Raw genomic sequence first — 14434 nt, 5'->3', positions numbered from 1 at the left:
AAGCTTCTCTCCACACTTGATTTTTTTCCTGGTCACTTAAGCATGCTATCTCTCACACAGTGTGGGTTTGTCCAGCTTGGTTTTTGAGCCAGACTTGGGTATGCCAGAAATTGGCTCCCCTACCTGCCAGCTCCTGCATCACAGCTGCAAAATGATGCCTTTTGCTGTCTGCCACAAGTCACCAGGAGAGATGGCAGCTTCTTTCCCATACAAGAATATTGTGCAGCGTACCTTACTGTTTTAGATGGACAGTGACTCTGATCTCTACACTCTGTATTGTGACATGCCTCAGTCCTTCTGAGAATGAGGGTTCCTTTATTTCCCTTATTGTCTAACTGAATTCATGGAGGGACTATTCTGGCTTGTGCCTCCAGCCACTACTGTGGTTGTGGAGCTAAGACTTTCTTCCTTATTTTATATTTGATCTCCTGAGTCTCTGATCTCTTTTGAACACCCAGTATTAAATTCCAATAAAGTCCCCTCTAATTTTTGTTCATTCACTCACCTTGCTGAAAAGTTGCCTGTCTGCATTTCTTGATTTCACACCATGGAGCTGCCAGGGAAGTGACCTCTCTATTATGCCATCTTCCTCTCTCTTTCCACTGGATCCTTAGGTAAAATCTTTTTGATGTGTTGTTGAATTCAGTTTACTAATGTTTTACTGAGGATCTTACCATAAATGTCCATTAAAGATATTTGCTTATAATTTTATTTTCATGTGGTATCTGTCTGACTTAGGCATCAAGGTAATGCTGGTCTCAAAACACATGTTATCAGATATTCCCTCCCACTTTGTTTTTCTTATTTTTTGTTTTGAAGAGTGTAAGAGGTATTGATATTAATTCTTCTTTGAAAACTTTTTTCTTTTTTTTACCGTGTGAAAAAGATGACTCAATCATTCTTGAATCTCTTTATTGACTTGTTCAGCCTATTTCTTCCTGATTCAATTTTCTAAAAATATACATGCAACCACATCAGGTTAGCTGGCAAGCAACTGTTCATAATACTCCTTGTTCATCCTTTTTGTTTCTGGGGCTTCCATTGTAATGTCTCCACTTTGATTCCTTATTTTATGTTTGAATATTCTCATTTTTTCTTAGTCTTAGAAAGGTTTTGTTGATTTGTTTATATTTTCAAGGCAAATCTTAGTGTTATTGATTTTTGTCCTATGGCTTTTTTGTTCTTTGATTTGTTACTATACTGATCTTTATTGTTTTCTTAGTTCTGCTAACTTTCAGTTTAATTTGTTGTTTATCCAGTCCATTGAGATATAATTTTAGGCTACTTATTGGTATCTTTATTCTCTCCTTTTTCTTTTCTTTTGAGTGTCAGGGATTAAACTCAGGAGCACTCAACCACTGAGCCACATCCCCAGCCCTATTTAGAGACAGGGTCTCACTGAGTTGCTTAGTGCCTTGCTTTTGTTGAGGCTGCCTTTGAACTCACAGTTCTGCCTCAGCCTTCTGAGCTGCTGGGATTATAGGCATGCAATACCATGCCCTGAATCTTTCTTCTTTTCTAATGTAGGAATTTATTGCTATAAATTTTCTCTTTGAACTGCTTTTGTTGTATCATATAGGTTTTGGTATGTTGTGTTCTATTGTTATTTGTCTCGAGATAGTTTTAAATTTTATTTTGATTTCTCCTTTGACACACTGGTTATTCAGAAATATGTTTACCTATTTGTGGATTTTTTAAAATTCCTTTTATTGTTGATTTCTAGTTTCATGTCACTGTGACAAAAATTATACTTGATATGATTTAGAATTTCTAAGTTTTGTTAAGATTAGTTTTGTGGCCTGATACATTCTATCCCAGAGAACGTTCCATGGGCAGAGAAGAATGTGTATTCTGCTGGTGTTAACTGCAAATATCTGTATATGCCTGTTGAGTCCATCCTTTTCTTAAATGTTATTCAATTTCATTATTTGCCTACAAATTTTCTGACTCATTGATCTGTCCATTGTTGAAAGTGAGATATTGGAATCCACTACTATTTTATTGATATCTATTTCTCCTTCATTTTTCTAGTTATTTAGTAAGGAAGATAGATCATCAATTTGAAGACTTGAAATATTCTTTTCCATTTTAGTACTATGCATTTTCATCTCAGTATTCCTTTAGCTGTGTCCCACAAATTTCAATATTTCATATTTATATTTTCATCCAGTTAATGTATTTTTTAAAATTCTTTAAGACTTTTCCTTTGATCAGTATATTTACTAGAAGTATATTGCTTTATTTCTGGAGTTTGAAGATTTTGCCCTCATCTCTGTCCCTCGTGAACACACTTTGTATGATTTAGATTCTTCTAAGCTTGTTAAGATTTGTTTTATAGACCAGGATATGGTCTATATGTACTTCCATGGGCACTTGAAGAGAATGTATATTTTGCTATTGTTAGATGTAGCATAATATATCAGTTAGTTCTTATTGGTTGATGGGGTTGTTTGCCCAGTTTTTCTATATCCTTCTGATATTATGTCTAGCTGTTCTGTCCAATTTCACTAGTTCTTGAAAGAGGAGTATAAATATCTCCAACTGCAATAATTAATTTCTCATTTCAGTTTTTTTCCTTCACATATTATGTAGCCTTGTTGTGTAATACATTTATATTTAGGATAGAGGTCTTTGTAGGTTGAAACTCTTATTGTTATATAATTTTCCTCTATACCTATGGTAATTTTCTTTGCTCCAAAGACTACATCATCAGATATTAAGATACCACTCATTTCTACTTTCCTTCAATTAATTTTTGTATAATATATCTTTCTCTGTCATTTTATTTTCCACCTGCCTTTGGGATTATGTTTAAAAAGTTTCTTGTAGACAGCATATAGTTGAGTCATATTTTTACATTCACTCTGCCAATCTTATAATTACTGTTTTTAGACCATTAATTTAACCTGCAAAGTAACTATTGATAGATTAGTGCTTAAGCCTACCTTTTTTGTTTTTTTCTTGATTCTTCTATTTTTTTGGTTTTTATTCCTGATTTCCTATATTCCTTAAAAAATTTTAGAATTCCATTTAGATTTACATAAACTTATATATACTTATTTTTCCTCTTAATGGATTTTTTTGAGGTATAATTGGTATCCCCCAAAAAGTGAACATAAAAACGGTATACAATTTGGTGAGTTTGCACATATATACAAATTTGTGTTACCATCACCACAATAAAAATAATAAACATATTATCCATCGCCTCCCAAACTCCCCTTGTGTTATTGTTTTGTTTTTGTTTTGCTGTTTTCTTTTTGTTTTCTTGTGGTAAAAACACTTAACATGAGATTTTTTTCCTCATAAGTGCATAATACATTATTGGAAACTATAGGCACTATGTTATACAATGATTTTCAAAAATTTACTCATGTTATATAATTAAAAATTTATGACATTAAAAAAACTCCCAAACCCTCCCCCATCAACCCTTAGTACACATGTTATCTAGTTCTAATATGTTCTATTATTTGTTTGACTATGTTAGATGCTTCAAATGAGCATTATTCAGTATTTGCTTTTCTGTGACTGAATAATTTCATGTAGCATGATGTCTTTTAGATCTGTTCTTGTCATCAAATGGGATAATTTCCTTTTTAAAGACTGAATAATATTTAATTGTATAACACACTTTCTTTATGCATTTTTCTCTCCATGGACATTTTGGTGGTTTCCACATTTTGGTATTAAAAATAATGCTACATGGACATGGGAGTAAAAATATCCCTTTGAGACCCTCATTTCAACTTCTTTGGATATATACCCAGAAAAGGGATTATATGGTACCAATAGTTTTACTTTGCTGAGGAACTTCCATGATGTTTTCTATAATGATTTACTTTCTACAAACAGTGAACAGGATCTCAATTTCTACAGTATTTATATTTTTAACAGTATTTACAATTAGAGATAAGAGGTGATATCATTGGTTGATTTGCATTTCCTTGATGATTAGCAATGTTGAGATAAGGTATTATGTTTTCCCTCTATTGTCATTTTTCTATCAATTTATTCTTATATTTACAAAAGTATTTATGGTATATATATTTGCATTGTTTTGTACATTAATATTCAGAATAAAAATATCTTTATTATGGCTGTTACTTTTTATGTCAGTTGAAAGAGATCCTCTTTATGCAATATCATGTTTTATATATTAAATTCTACATTGTTTGAGAACAAGTCTTTCATTTTATTCTAAAATATACTTGTTTAGAATTTTACATTTACTTTTTATGTATTACTTTTTTGTTCAAACTCAGTCTTGTTAATCATTTTGAATATGGCTTTTACATTTATTTATAATAAATTTATATTTATTTACTTTTTTATAATTCAGGTTTCATCCATAAATGTAAAGATGTAATAATTTTATAAAAAGTCTTACTTTTGATACTTTTACTTATAATTTGTTTCATTTAGACTTTTTTAATCTCTAATTTTTTGGAAATTAAAAACATTTAAAATTTCGTAAATATTATTTAATACATATTACTGTATAAAGTGAATTATGAGTTTACATTAAATATCTATTTAGTACTTGCATACATATGCATTTTTATATCTTTTGATATTTTCATTGAAAATAAAACAAATGAATGCCAATTGCTTGAACTAAAAACCTCTACCTTAAATTGCCATCCCTGTAATGAATTATCATTTATATTTCTCTATATGATGGAAAGTGTTATCTGCCTTCAAAGAATCTATTATACTTTCTATCCTCATTAATAGAATATAAGTTTTGTTTAAAAGTAAAGGTACATATTTAAAAATACTCATTGAAACAAATTCCCTTCAATCAAGTGGTAGCCACCTGAGTCACTTTCAGAAGTGGAAGTTTATCAGGTAAGACATTTGCAGGAGTTATTATTTTTCTAATACAAAATGGAAGACTTAGCTGACAAGAGCTTTTTGATCTCACTATTCCCCTTCTTTCTGCCACATGCTAGAATGTAAAATCTCACTGCCCATAATAGTAAATGCCCACTAGCTAAATGGCAGAGGCAGAAGATAGACTAAGCTGTGTTCCTTCATGATTTCCTAAACAATTAACTACACAGAGAACTACCTGTCTTTAAATACATATTACATGATAAAAATACAATACTTGATTAGTTGGCCTTTTATTATATGCAGACAAAAGCAATCCCAATTGATAAAATTAGCTATTTCCCAGATCACTTCCATATTTAAAATGATTATAGAGATAAAAATATAAATATATATCTCTCTATTATAAATTTTTAGATATATAAACATTTTGAATTTCTAAAGTTACTTTTATTTCATATAAAAGGATACCCTATGTTTCTTCATCTATAAAATATAAATATTATACAACTGTACCCACAAAAAGAACTAGAAATCATTTTATCTCCCAATTAAGAATAAACAAGATGCTTATCAATTTTTTAATTGTTTTATAAGGCACAAGCTATAACTATACTACTAAATTGTTTTTTTTCAGAATAAACATTCTTCTTGAATTTCCTCATCCATTCTTTACTAAAAAAAGTGCTAATCCTTAGAGAAATAATTGTATGAACACTTAAAAGGTTATTATTTTCAGTTTTCATAATATTCTTACATTCATTAATAAGTACAATGAAATCTTAAGATATATATTTCAAACATTACTGAATAAACATCTATTCCCATAGATTTACATTTATTCCCTCTCAAAATTTATTGATATTGCTATAAAGTTTCTCAATCATCAAAGAATAATCAAAAGAACATTGCTTACAGCAGAACAAACTGAAATTCATAGATAAACTAAAAAGCTGATATTAAAATAGTTTTTTACATCTCTACAACTCAAAAAAAGTCTGCCAGCATTTTGTGTACTATATCTCTTTTAGGTTTGTTGTATTTGTGTTGTTTTCCATTCATACTTTTTCAGTAGTGGTTTTCTTCATTTTTCACTTCATTTCTGAAATTTTCAATCTTTTTCTTCTTAAAATATTTTCCTCAGCTTAAAAATAAGTTGAACTTAGTAACATCTCACTTTTTAAAAATCTTCAATTTATCCTATTTCCTATCATTTAGGCTTTATCTTTCCTTTGTCAAAAAATTTCTGAGAAAAGCTTTTATAATTGGCAATCAGTTATCCACTACAATTTCATAATGGCATCTGCAAACTACTGAAATTCCAATGATTAAAAAAAAACTCTTTGCCATCAAAAAGCCTCTCATTATACATTTCTTTTAGTGCTAATTTTCTTTTTGATCCTTTAGACACTTTCTTCATTTTTTAACCACTTTTGTCCCCTTAGTTTAAGTGATGATAGTGGCCGTGTCTCCCTTTTACTCTCACCTCCCTGGATCAATTCCCTTTTATCTTCATTTGTTCCACTGCTTTCTACATACAAATTGACTCTCAAGGGCTTGTCCTGGGTTCTTAGTCTTCATTGATCCCTATATTTTCCCAAAAGAGCTTGGTTTCAACTTTGTCTTCAAGCAAATGACTATTGGACATACACCTCAAGCCTAGAACACTATTTCTAAATTTTAGTTCATTTTTTCTAGTGCCTAATAGATATGCTGCCAACAAAAAAAGTCCAGAACAAACTCATCTTTCTATTACAACCTTTTTTAAATGTTCCCCTATCTGGATACTAATTTTTTTGTGTGTCAGTTACACAGTTTCAAAATTTTAGAGGTGTATTTCCTTATTTCTTTTTTTCACACATCAATCCATTAAAAATTTCTCATCAAATCTTTGCACTAACATTTATGAGGCATTGATGGAAGAAATGTGAAACTAAGACTTGTTGATATTCCAACTTTATGACTTGCTTATTTTTCTGATGCTGAATTAGACTCCTGTATCTCACTATGCTTCATTTTCTTCTATGAAATAAAATTAATACCTTTCCACATCAAAGGACATGATGAATAATAAACAAGATATTTTTCAGAAAGACCTTTCCCATCCAACTGATCTAATTTAGTCCAAATCTTCAGGCCTTTCATCCTGTGAGTTCCTTCTTTGCATTTTGTTTGTAATTAACATCATCTGACATTCTAAGGTCACTTTAATTCTTTTTTACTTTTTTTTTCAGCTCATATGTTTATTTCCTGTGTCTTTCCACTGACCTTAGACAAAGGCAGGAAATTTGTCAGTATTGTTTACCACTGAATCCCCAAGACCCAGAATAATCCCTTTGCTATCTTAGGTAAAAGATTAGCACATATATGGTCAAAGGGTGAAGGAATAAAATACATAAAGTGCCTACTACAATGGTTTTCACAGAAAGTGTCTGTCCTCTACTTTTTATACTAACTTTGTTAGCATTGAAGTCTGCTCTATAAACCTTAATAAATCCCTTCTTGTCTAGAGTAACTAATCTCACTGCTGTCATTTGTTTTCCACCCTTGTCTTCTATAATCTACTAGCAAAATATTGAATAATTGCCTTTTAACTTTAGTAATATCATTGGTTTATGAGCACATACTATTAGAGAACCATTCCATTTTCTTACTCAAATAACTTCAAATGATCTTCATTGTATTCACCAAAAAATCTAAATTCTTCTGTATATTATCCAACTTGCCCAACTTTTCATTTCTTCCTTAAATGAAACTTGATCCCTCATTTATTTTTTATTGTCCTTGATGGGGTAGTGTATGGTTCTATCTTTGATTATATCATACCACAGAAAAGAAATTCTTCCTTTAGAGTCCAGGTTAATATACCAAACTTAAATATGCCCTCATGTTTAATATTTTTAATCATTATGAGAAAATTATTATCAAAACCCAAAGTTTTAAAAATTAATATTACAAAATATTACTATATTGATAATTTTTAAAGAATTGTATTTACTTATAAAAAATCAGTGTCATAATTTTAGGCCTCGTCATATATAATCACTTAAATTTTATATACCTTTTCAATTGTAATCAGTGTTCAAAATAATTTTCTATTCTTCCTCAAAACATCCAAGCATATATAGTCATGCACCATATAATGATAATGACATTTGGTTGATGATGATGACAGACTACATACACAATTATGGTATCATAAGATTATATCACTTAATGATGTCATTGCTACCTTAGTTTATGTAAGTACACCCTCTGATGTTTAGACAATAACAAAAATGCTAATAACATATAAACATGGCGACATTCCTCAAAATGTATTCCCATTGTTAAATGATGCATATGAATTCATATATACTTGGAATATCAAAATTAAACACTGCTTTGCAACATACTTGCTTATTTACTATATCTTATACTTGATTTTTTCCTAACAGCTGCAAAGTTAATCCCCTCTTTTGAACTTTTATTTATTTGCTCTAACATTGATATTCTATGAAGAATTTTTTATATATATATCCAGCATTGTGTAAATTCTAGGAATCAAGTTCTTCCAATCACTTCTTCAATACTTTGTAAATACAATGATGGTTTGATTATGCTAATGTCAAATTACTTGCTTAAGAATTGAGTATTTTATGCTTTTTCAAAAATAATATAAATTGTACTTTATGGCATTCTAAAAATACCAAATATTTCTCAAAGAAATCATTTATATACCAAACCAAAATGAATTAGAGATCTATTTTTACTTAAAAAGCAAAAACATATTTTTCTACAACTTCATGATTTTAGGATCAATGTCTTCATGCAAGAAGCATATAAGCCTTCATGAATGCTCAGATAGAAAGCCATTATTAATACATTCATGGATTTATGATATATAAATGAAACAACTCTTAAAAAGTTTAAAAAATTTAAGCGTACAATTTAGAAACTAAAATTCCACTTCTTTAAATTTATTTCAAATAAAATTGTATTGAAGCCAATTACCTTTCTCAAAGCAGCATAGAAATTGAAGAAGAGTCGCTGGTTATATGTTTTGAATCTTTCAGGAAGATGCCAGTTCTCAATTATTTCTTCATCAGAAATAACATGATGATCCAGTGCTTTGAGAGGCCATATACTGTTAACAAGAACATGTCTATATCCTTTCTTAAGGCTTACCGGACAATCAAACAGAGTGAGAGCAATGAGGCTTGGACAGGCAGACAATATACATATATTCTTTAACTTTGCAAATGCATTGTCATGAAGATAAAGGAGTTTCAGGTTCTTTAATCCTTTCCAAAATTTTGTATCTGGTAGATTCTTTATCTGAAATATTATTAAAATTAAATTTCCTCTAATATTAGTTTTGTAAACATCGCATGGGAAAATAGCAAAACACTAAACATCTAAAATCATTATCTCGCAAGTTTCTAATTAATAATCAAGATAAACATTTCCAAGAATCTGAATGATTTCTGGGAAAACAGCAATACATTGGGTATTTGTAATAAACTATCATTGTTATAATTAAATGCATAACCGTATATATTTTATTCAGTGAAAATTCCTTGATAATAGCTGACTCTTTAAATTTTCTAAAACACTTTCTTAATATAAAGAATTGGCATCAGGAAGTATTCTTAATCTGCACTACAAATTTAAGAAGTAAAATATACCAAATCATGCATTGTTTATGTACTTTATTTTAAAATTTTATTGCATTTTTAAATTTATATTAATACACATTTTATTTTTAAATTTATTTTCAATTTTATATTTATAATTTAGATAATAAATTATCTGGAAACAATATTGTGGATAGATAACATAAGTGTCCATTACATATAAATTTCACATATTCAAATATCTTAAATGACTATTGCTTACCTGATTTCCATGGAGATCAAGTTTAATTAATTTTATACAATTTTGAAGTGGATGAATATCTGTAATAAAATTATTTGAGAAAATGCATACTTTAAGAGAGACACAAGGTTGCAAATTTTCCATAGATTTTAAATAAAGGCCACTGAACTTCACAAAAACAAAATCTTTTTGATCTTCTCTTATATTTTCATTATAGTGACTCCATTCTTTATGACTGGTTAGCTCTTCTGTGATTGTTCCATGAAACATCTAGGAAAGATGGAAAAGTTTTCAACTTTTAAAATATACCTGAAAACAAAATAGAATATTTGCTAAGATATAATGAGAATGAAAATGAAAAGATAAAAATTTTAAAAGGAGTATCTAATTCCCATAGAATCTTCTATCCTGAAGTATTTTAAATATCTAATTATTACTGTAAAAGGTATCATTGTACTTACCAAAACCAAACCAGTAAAAGGAAGAAAACATTTCTTTTCATAGAAATGAGAATATGGAATGAATAAAGATGTTACTTCTAGACCAGACAAGTAATAAATTATGCCTTACATAGTTAGTATAATAATTTTGGTTTAACAATAATGTTAAACAAATAAAATCACTGAAGAGTTAACAAGTTAGGAGAGTGATAATCTGTACAGAGGCTGAAAAAATGCATTCGGAGGCAATTAAGGTGTAATACCGATTTTCAACTGTTATCAACAATATTTATTTCTTAAAGGAAAACCATCACATTATATATTTTTATGTTCAATTTAATTAGACTATTAGTATTCAGAATTCTAAAAGCTTTAAAATTTGACTAATTAAATTTATTTAAAACTTTTGGATCAATATTTTATAGTACATTCTTATATGGTATATCTCATACATATGAATTCCCTCAGTATGGGTAATTTTAGTTTTCATAAAAGTTAGTCAATTAGTGATAGTTTAGAAGAGAATGTATAAGCATAAGTGGATATCTGGGGCTTCCAAGATAAACCACTTTCCCTACAGAAGGAATCCAGTTTTTATGATATGCAGATAAACTGTTAACAAAATTCAAATGAGAATGTGAAAATCCAGATAAACTCATACTAATTAAGACATTGGCTGTGTTTTATGTCCTGACTAAGGCCTAAACTATACCCTTCCAATTCTTAAGCAGCATCTATGGAATTTAATTTAAAGGCAGAGTTCTGAGCCCCACCTTCATAACTATTGTATCAGAATCTCTGGGTTAAGAATTCAGGAATCTATTTAAGCAGGCAATTTATGGATATCTTGAGAAATATTAGTCTAAACTAAAAGTAAACCTGCCTTCCAAAATCAAAGAGCAAAACAGCACAAATAGACACAAGCTCTTACAAAATTCACCAGGTTCCAGAGGTCCTAAAATATAAGGCAATATCTACTTTGCATTCCATTGTTTGCATTCCTTTTCTAAACAGAAAATAACTTTAGGAAGTCCTTCCTCAGAGTCTCCTTTCAAAATACTACTTTTCTATTGTCACCGGAAGATAGGCTAGCTCCAGAACAGTTCATGACAAGAGCTTAAGAGAGGCTATATATGGGACATATTGGCATGTTTCAAGAAAGATAAATGGGTGCTCAAAAGTTTCAACTATAGTATCCACTTTTTGAAAGCACTAACAATTCTGGAAGAAATCTGCAAAGTCACATACCAAAGAAGTGTGTGGTTTATTTTATGGTAATGTGTTTTAAAAAGAAAAAATTTTTTGAAGGGGGGAGATATTTTGTCAATAGAAAAAGTGAGTAAGGAGTACAGATTTCCTATATACTCTCTCATTAACCCCCAAACCCCTGTAGTTCTCCATTATTAATATTTTGCATTAGTGATATATTTGTTAAAATGGATGAACCAATATTAGTACATTATTTTTAACTAAAGTCCCTATTTTGGACTTCACTCTTTGTTGTGGTATATCTCCTATGGGTATCAGTAAATGTATAATGATATGTGCCCATCATTACTGTATCATGTAGAATCATTACTATATCATACTCTAGAAGTCGCATGGACTTCACCTCCTTGCCTCTTCTCAAGTCCCTGATAACCACTGATCTTTTTAATGTCTCCATAGTTTTGACTTTCCAGAATGTCATATAGTTCAAGATATACTGTAGGAAGCATACAATGGATACGCTTTCCAGATTTGCCTCTTTCATTTAGTAATATGCATTTAAATTTCCTTGGTATCTTTTTCCTAAATGCTCATTTTTAAAGCACTGAATGTACAATGCTTTATTAATTCATTCACCTACTGAAGACAGCTTGTTGGGTTCCAAGTTTGAACAATTATAAAGTTTCTATAAGCACTTGTGTTCAGGTTTTTGTGTAGACACTAGTTTTCAAATCATTTGGGTAAATATCAGCTGTTTACATATTAGAACATATAGTATATTCCATTTTGTGAGGAAAATGTCTCTGGCTTCCAAAGTCACTGCCCTATTTTACATCTCCCATGCAATGAATGAGAAGACTGTTGCCCCTCATCCTCACTAGTATTTGGTCAGTATTTTGCATTCTAGTCATTCTAAGAGGTGTAATGGTATCTCATTGTTTTAATTTGCAGTTCCTAAAGACATGATCTTGAGCATCTTCCTTCATGTTTATTTGCTATCTGTGCATTTTACGTGAGATGTCAATATCTTTTGTCCATTTTTTGACTGCACTGATTTCTTATGGTTCAGTTTGAGATTCTTGTATTATTTTGGATGCCAGTCCTTTATCATATATGTGTTCTGCATGTATTTTTTCCCCAAACTATGTCTTGCCTTTTCAATTTCTTACATTTTCCTTTATGTTTCACCTCAAAAATTCATCAAAAACATCTCTGGACAATCAACATCCATCAACCATGAAGTATTAGAGATCTTATTTCCTCATAAAGGATGAAAGTGATTTTATACTTTTCATTACTGCATCCCAACAAAATATACACATACACAAAATTTTATATATATAGTTAATGTTTATTTCTTACACAAATCATTATGTCTCTAATAAATCTATTTTGAAACTTATTTCTACAAGGTGTAATATTCACCCTGGCATTTATTTCCAGACATTATAAACAGTGATAGTAACTAAATATAGTTATTAATGTCTGTAGACTCATTACTCACCAATTTTTTTTATTTTAAATTTTCTTCCATGAAAAGTGGTTTATCTGTATTTCATTTTATTAATTATACTACAGCAGTTGTGTTAATACAATTTTCATTGATTCATTTCACTAAATTTTCTGGATGAACACTGTCTATGTCATCTGAATATGTCAATGACATACATACTACTCGCATTATTCAAAACTGAATTTTTTTGTTTTCTATACTGATCTGATATTCTAGATAATTTTTTGAAATGAAAGGTTCTGTAATTATGTGAAGAATTCAAAAGTATCTATTAGATGAATAACCTCATTAGCTTTGTGAAGTTTACTGATACAATTGTAACACTCCTCAAAATGTTGTACCCTCCCCACCAAAATATTAAATATGTTTTCTACATTAAAATGAATGATGTATGGTAAGGGAATTAATTTGACTGGCATTCTTCACTCACTTGAAAACTTCTTGCCAATAAGATATGAGTCTGATGAAGACAAGAACTACTGAGTTTAATCTGAATTTCAGGTGATTTTTATATTATGTAATACAATGCCTTTATTTGCATTCATACAACATTTTTTAGCTTTAATCAAAAATATGCCTACTATAAGTAAAAAAAAATCTATAATAATTAAAAACCAGTGTGATTAAGGGGCTATTCAATCTAAATTTGAGATAACCAGCATAATCCTTAATTCCATGCCCTTTCTTTCCATTTTGTACAACTGTCTACTTTTAGCTTTAATCAAAAAGATTTCTTTTATAAGCCAAAAAAGTAAGAATTAAATACCAGTATGATTAAGCAGACTCAGGTTTCATGACTTAAATTTTTTGTGAAAAGAAAACTAATTTTCTGAATTGTTAAAAGTTTTAAAGTAATACATTGGGGAAAACACTGAATTAACTACATGGTAAACAAAAAAAGGCAGTATTGAAATATTAGTTTTTATTTAATTCAATTATTAAAATTCTAAACAATTAACAACACTGATTCTTAGTTAATGAAATATGTTGAACTCTGACATCGCAGGATGTCACACATCTGTCTTTGTGTGATCCTCTTATGAACTGAGAAATTATAAAAAAGTTTAAGATTAAAGCAACGACAGTTTTATCCTGGTGCAAAATAATTTATTCATTGGGATTATAGGCTCAGTATTCCAATGAAGGAAAATGGGCTTCAGCTTTTACAAGGTTCGGTGTTTGGAAAATGAGGCAAATAAGGGTAATATCTGTAAATTTTCTAAGTCTATAGAATGTCTGGATCAAAAGTAAACTGGCCAAGCTGATATTGCTCAAATCTTGCAAGGTATCGTTAGATTCCAGCAAACAGTTCTCTCCCTATGGTGGATTCAGTTCTTCCCATGATTCTATATGGCAATTTATTTTTGTCAGTAAAATCTCTTAAGGCTCGGAAAAGAATTTTGCTGTTTTTTTTGTAATTATGCAGCGATTTTAATTTTTACTGTGATTCTCTGGAAAATCATTATCCAGCTGACTTTTATTTATGATAGTAGATTCCACTTCTATTCCCACATATCCAATTTAAAAAATTTAAATGTTCTCTTTCCATTAAATTACGTGTACTCTGAGAACAGGAAAC

The 14434-nt window shown here is 29.8% G+C and overlaps 1 protein-coding gene across 1 annotated transcript in view; it reads right to left on the bottom strand.

Annotated features, from left to right (window-relative positions):
- Lrriq3 (leucine rich repeats and IQ motif containing 3) overlaps window positions 1–14434 on the bottom strand; it is a 198521-nt gene that overhangs the window by 173055 nt on the left and 11032 nt on the right. The window contains exons 2-3 of the mRNA XM_047566903.1: window positions 9715–9963; window positions 8830–9153 (exon numbers count right to left, since the gene is read on the bottom strand). Of these exons, the coding sequence (XP_047422859.1) occupies window positions 8830–9153; window positions 9715–9963 (573 nt within the window). The remainder of the gene's footprint in view (window positions 1–8829; window positions 9154–9714; window positions 9964–14434) is intronic.

This window comes from Sciurus carolinensis, chromosome 1, assembly GCF_902686445.1.
Source record: "Sciurus carolinensis chromosome 1, mSciCar1.2, whole genome shotgun sequence".
In the NCBI taxonomy this organism is placed as follows: Eukaryota; Metazoa; Chordata; class Mammalia; order Rodentia; family Sciuridae; genus Sciurus; species Sciurus carolinensis.
Note: the sequence above shows the minus strand (reverse complement) of the source record. Positions and strands in the feature narration are given on the sequence as shown.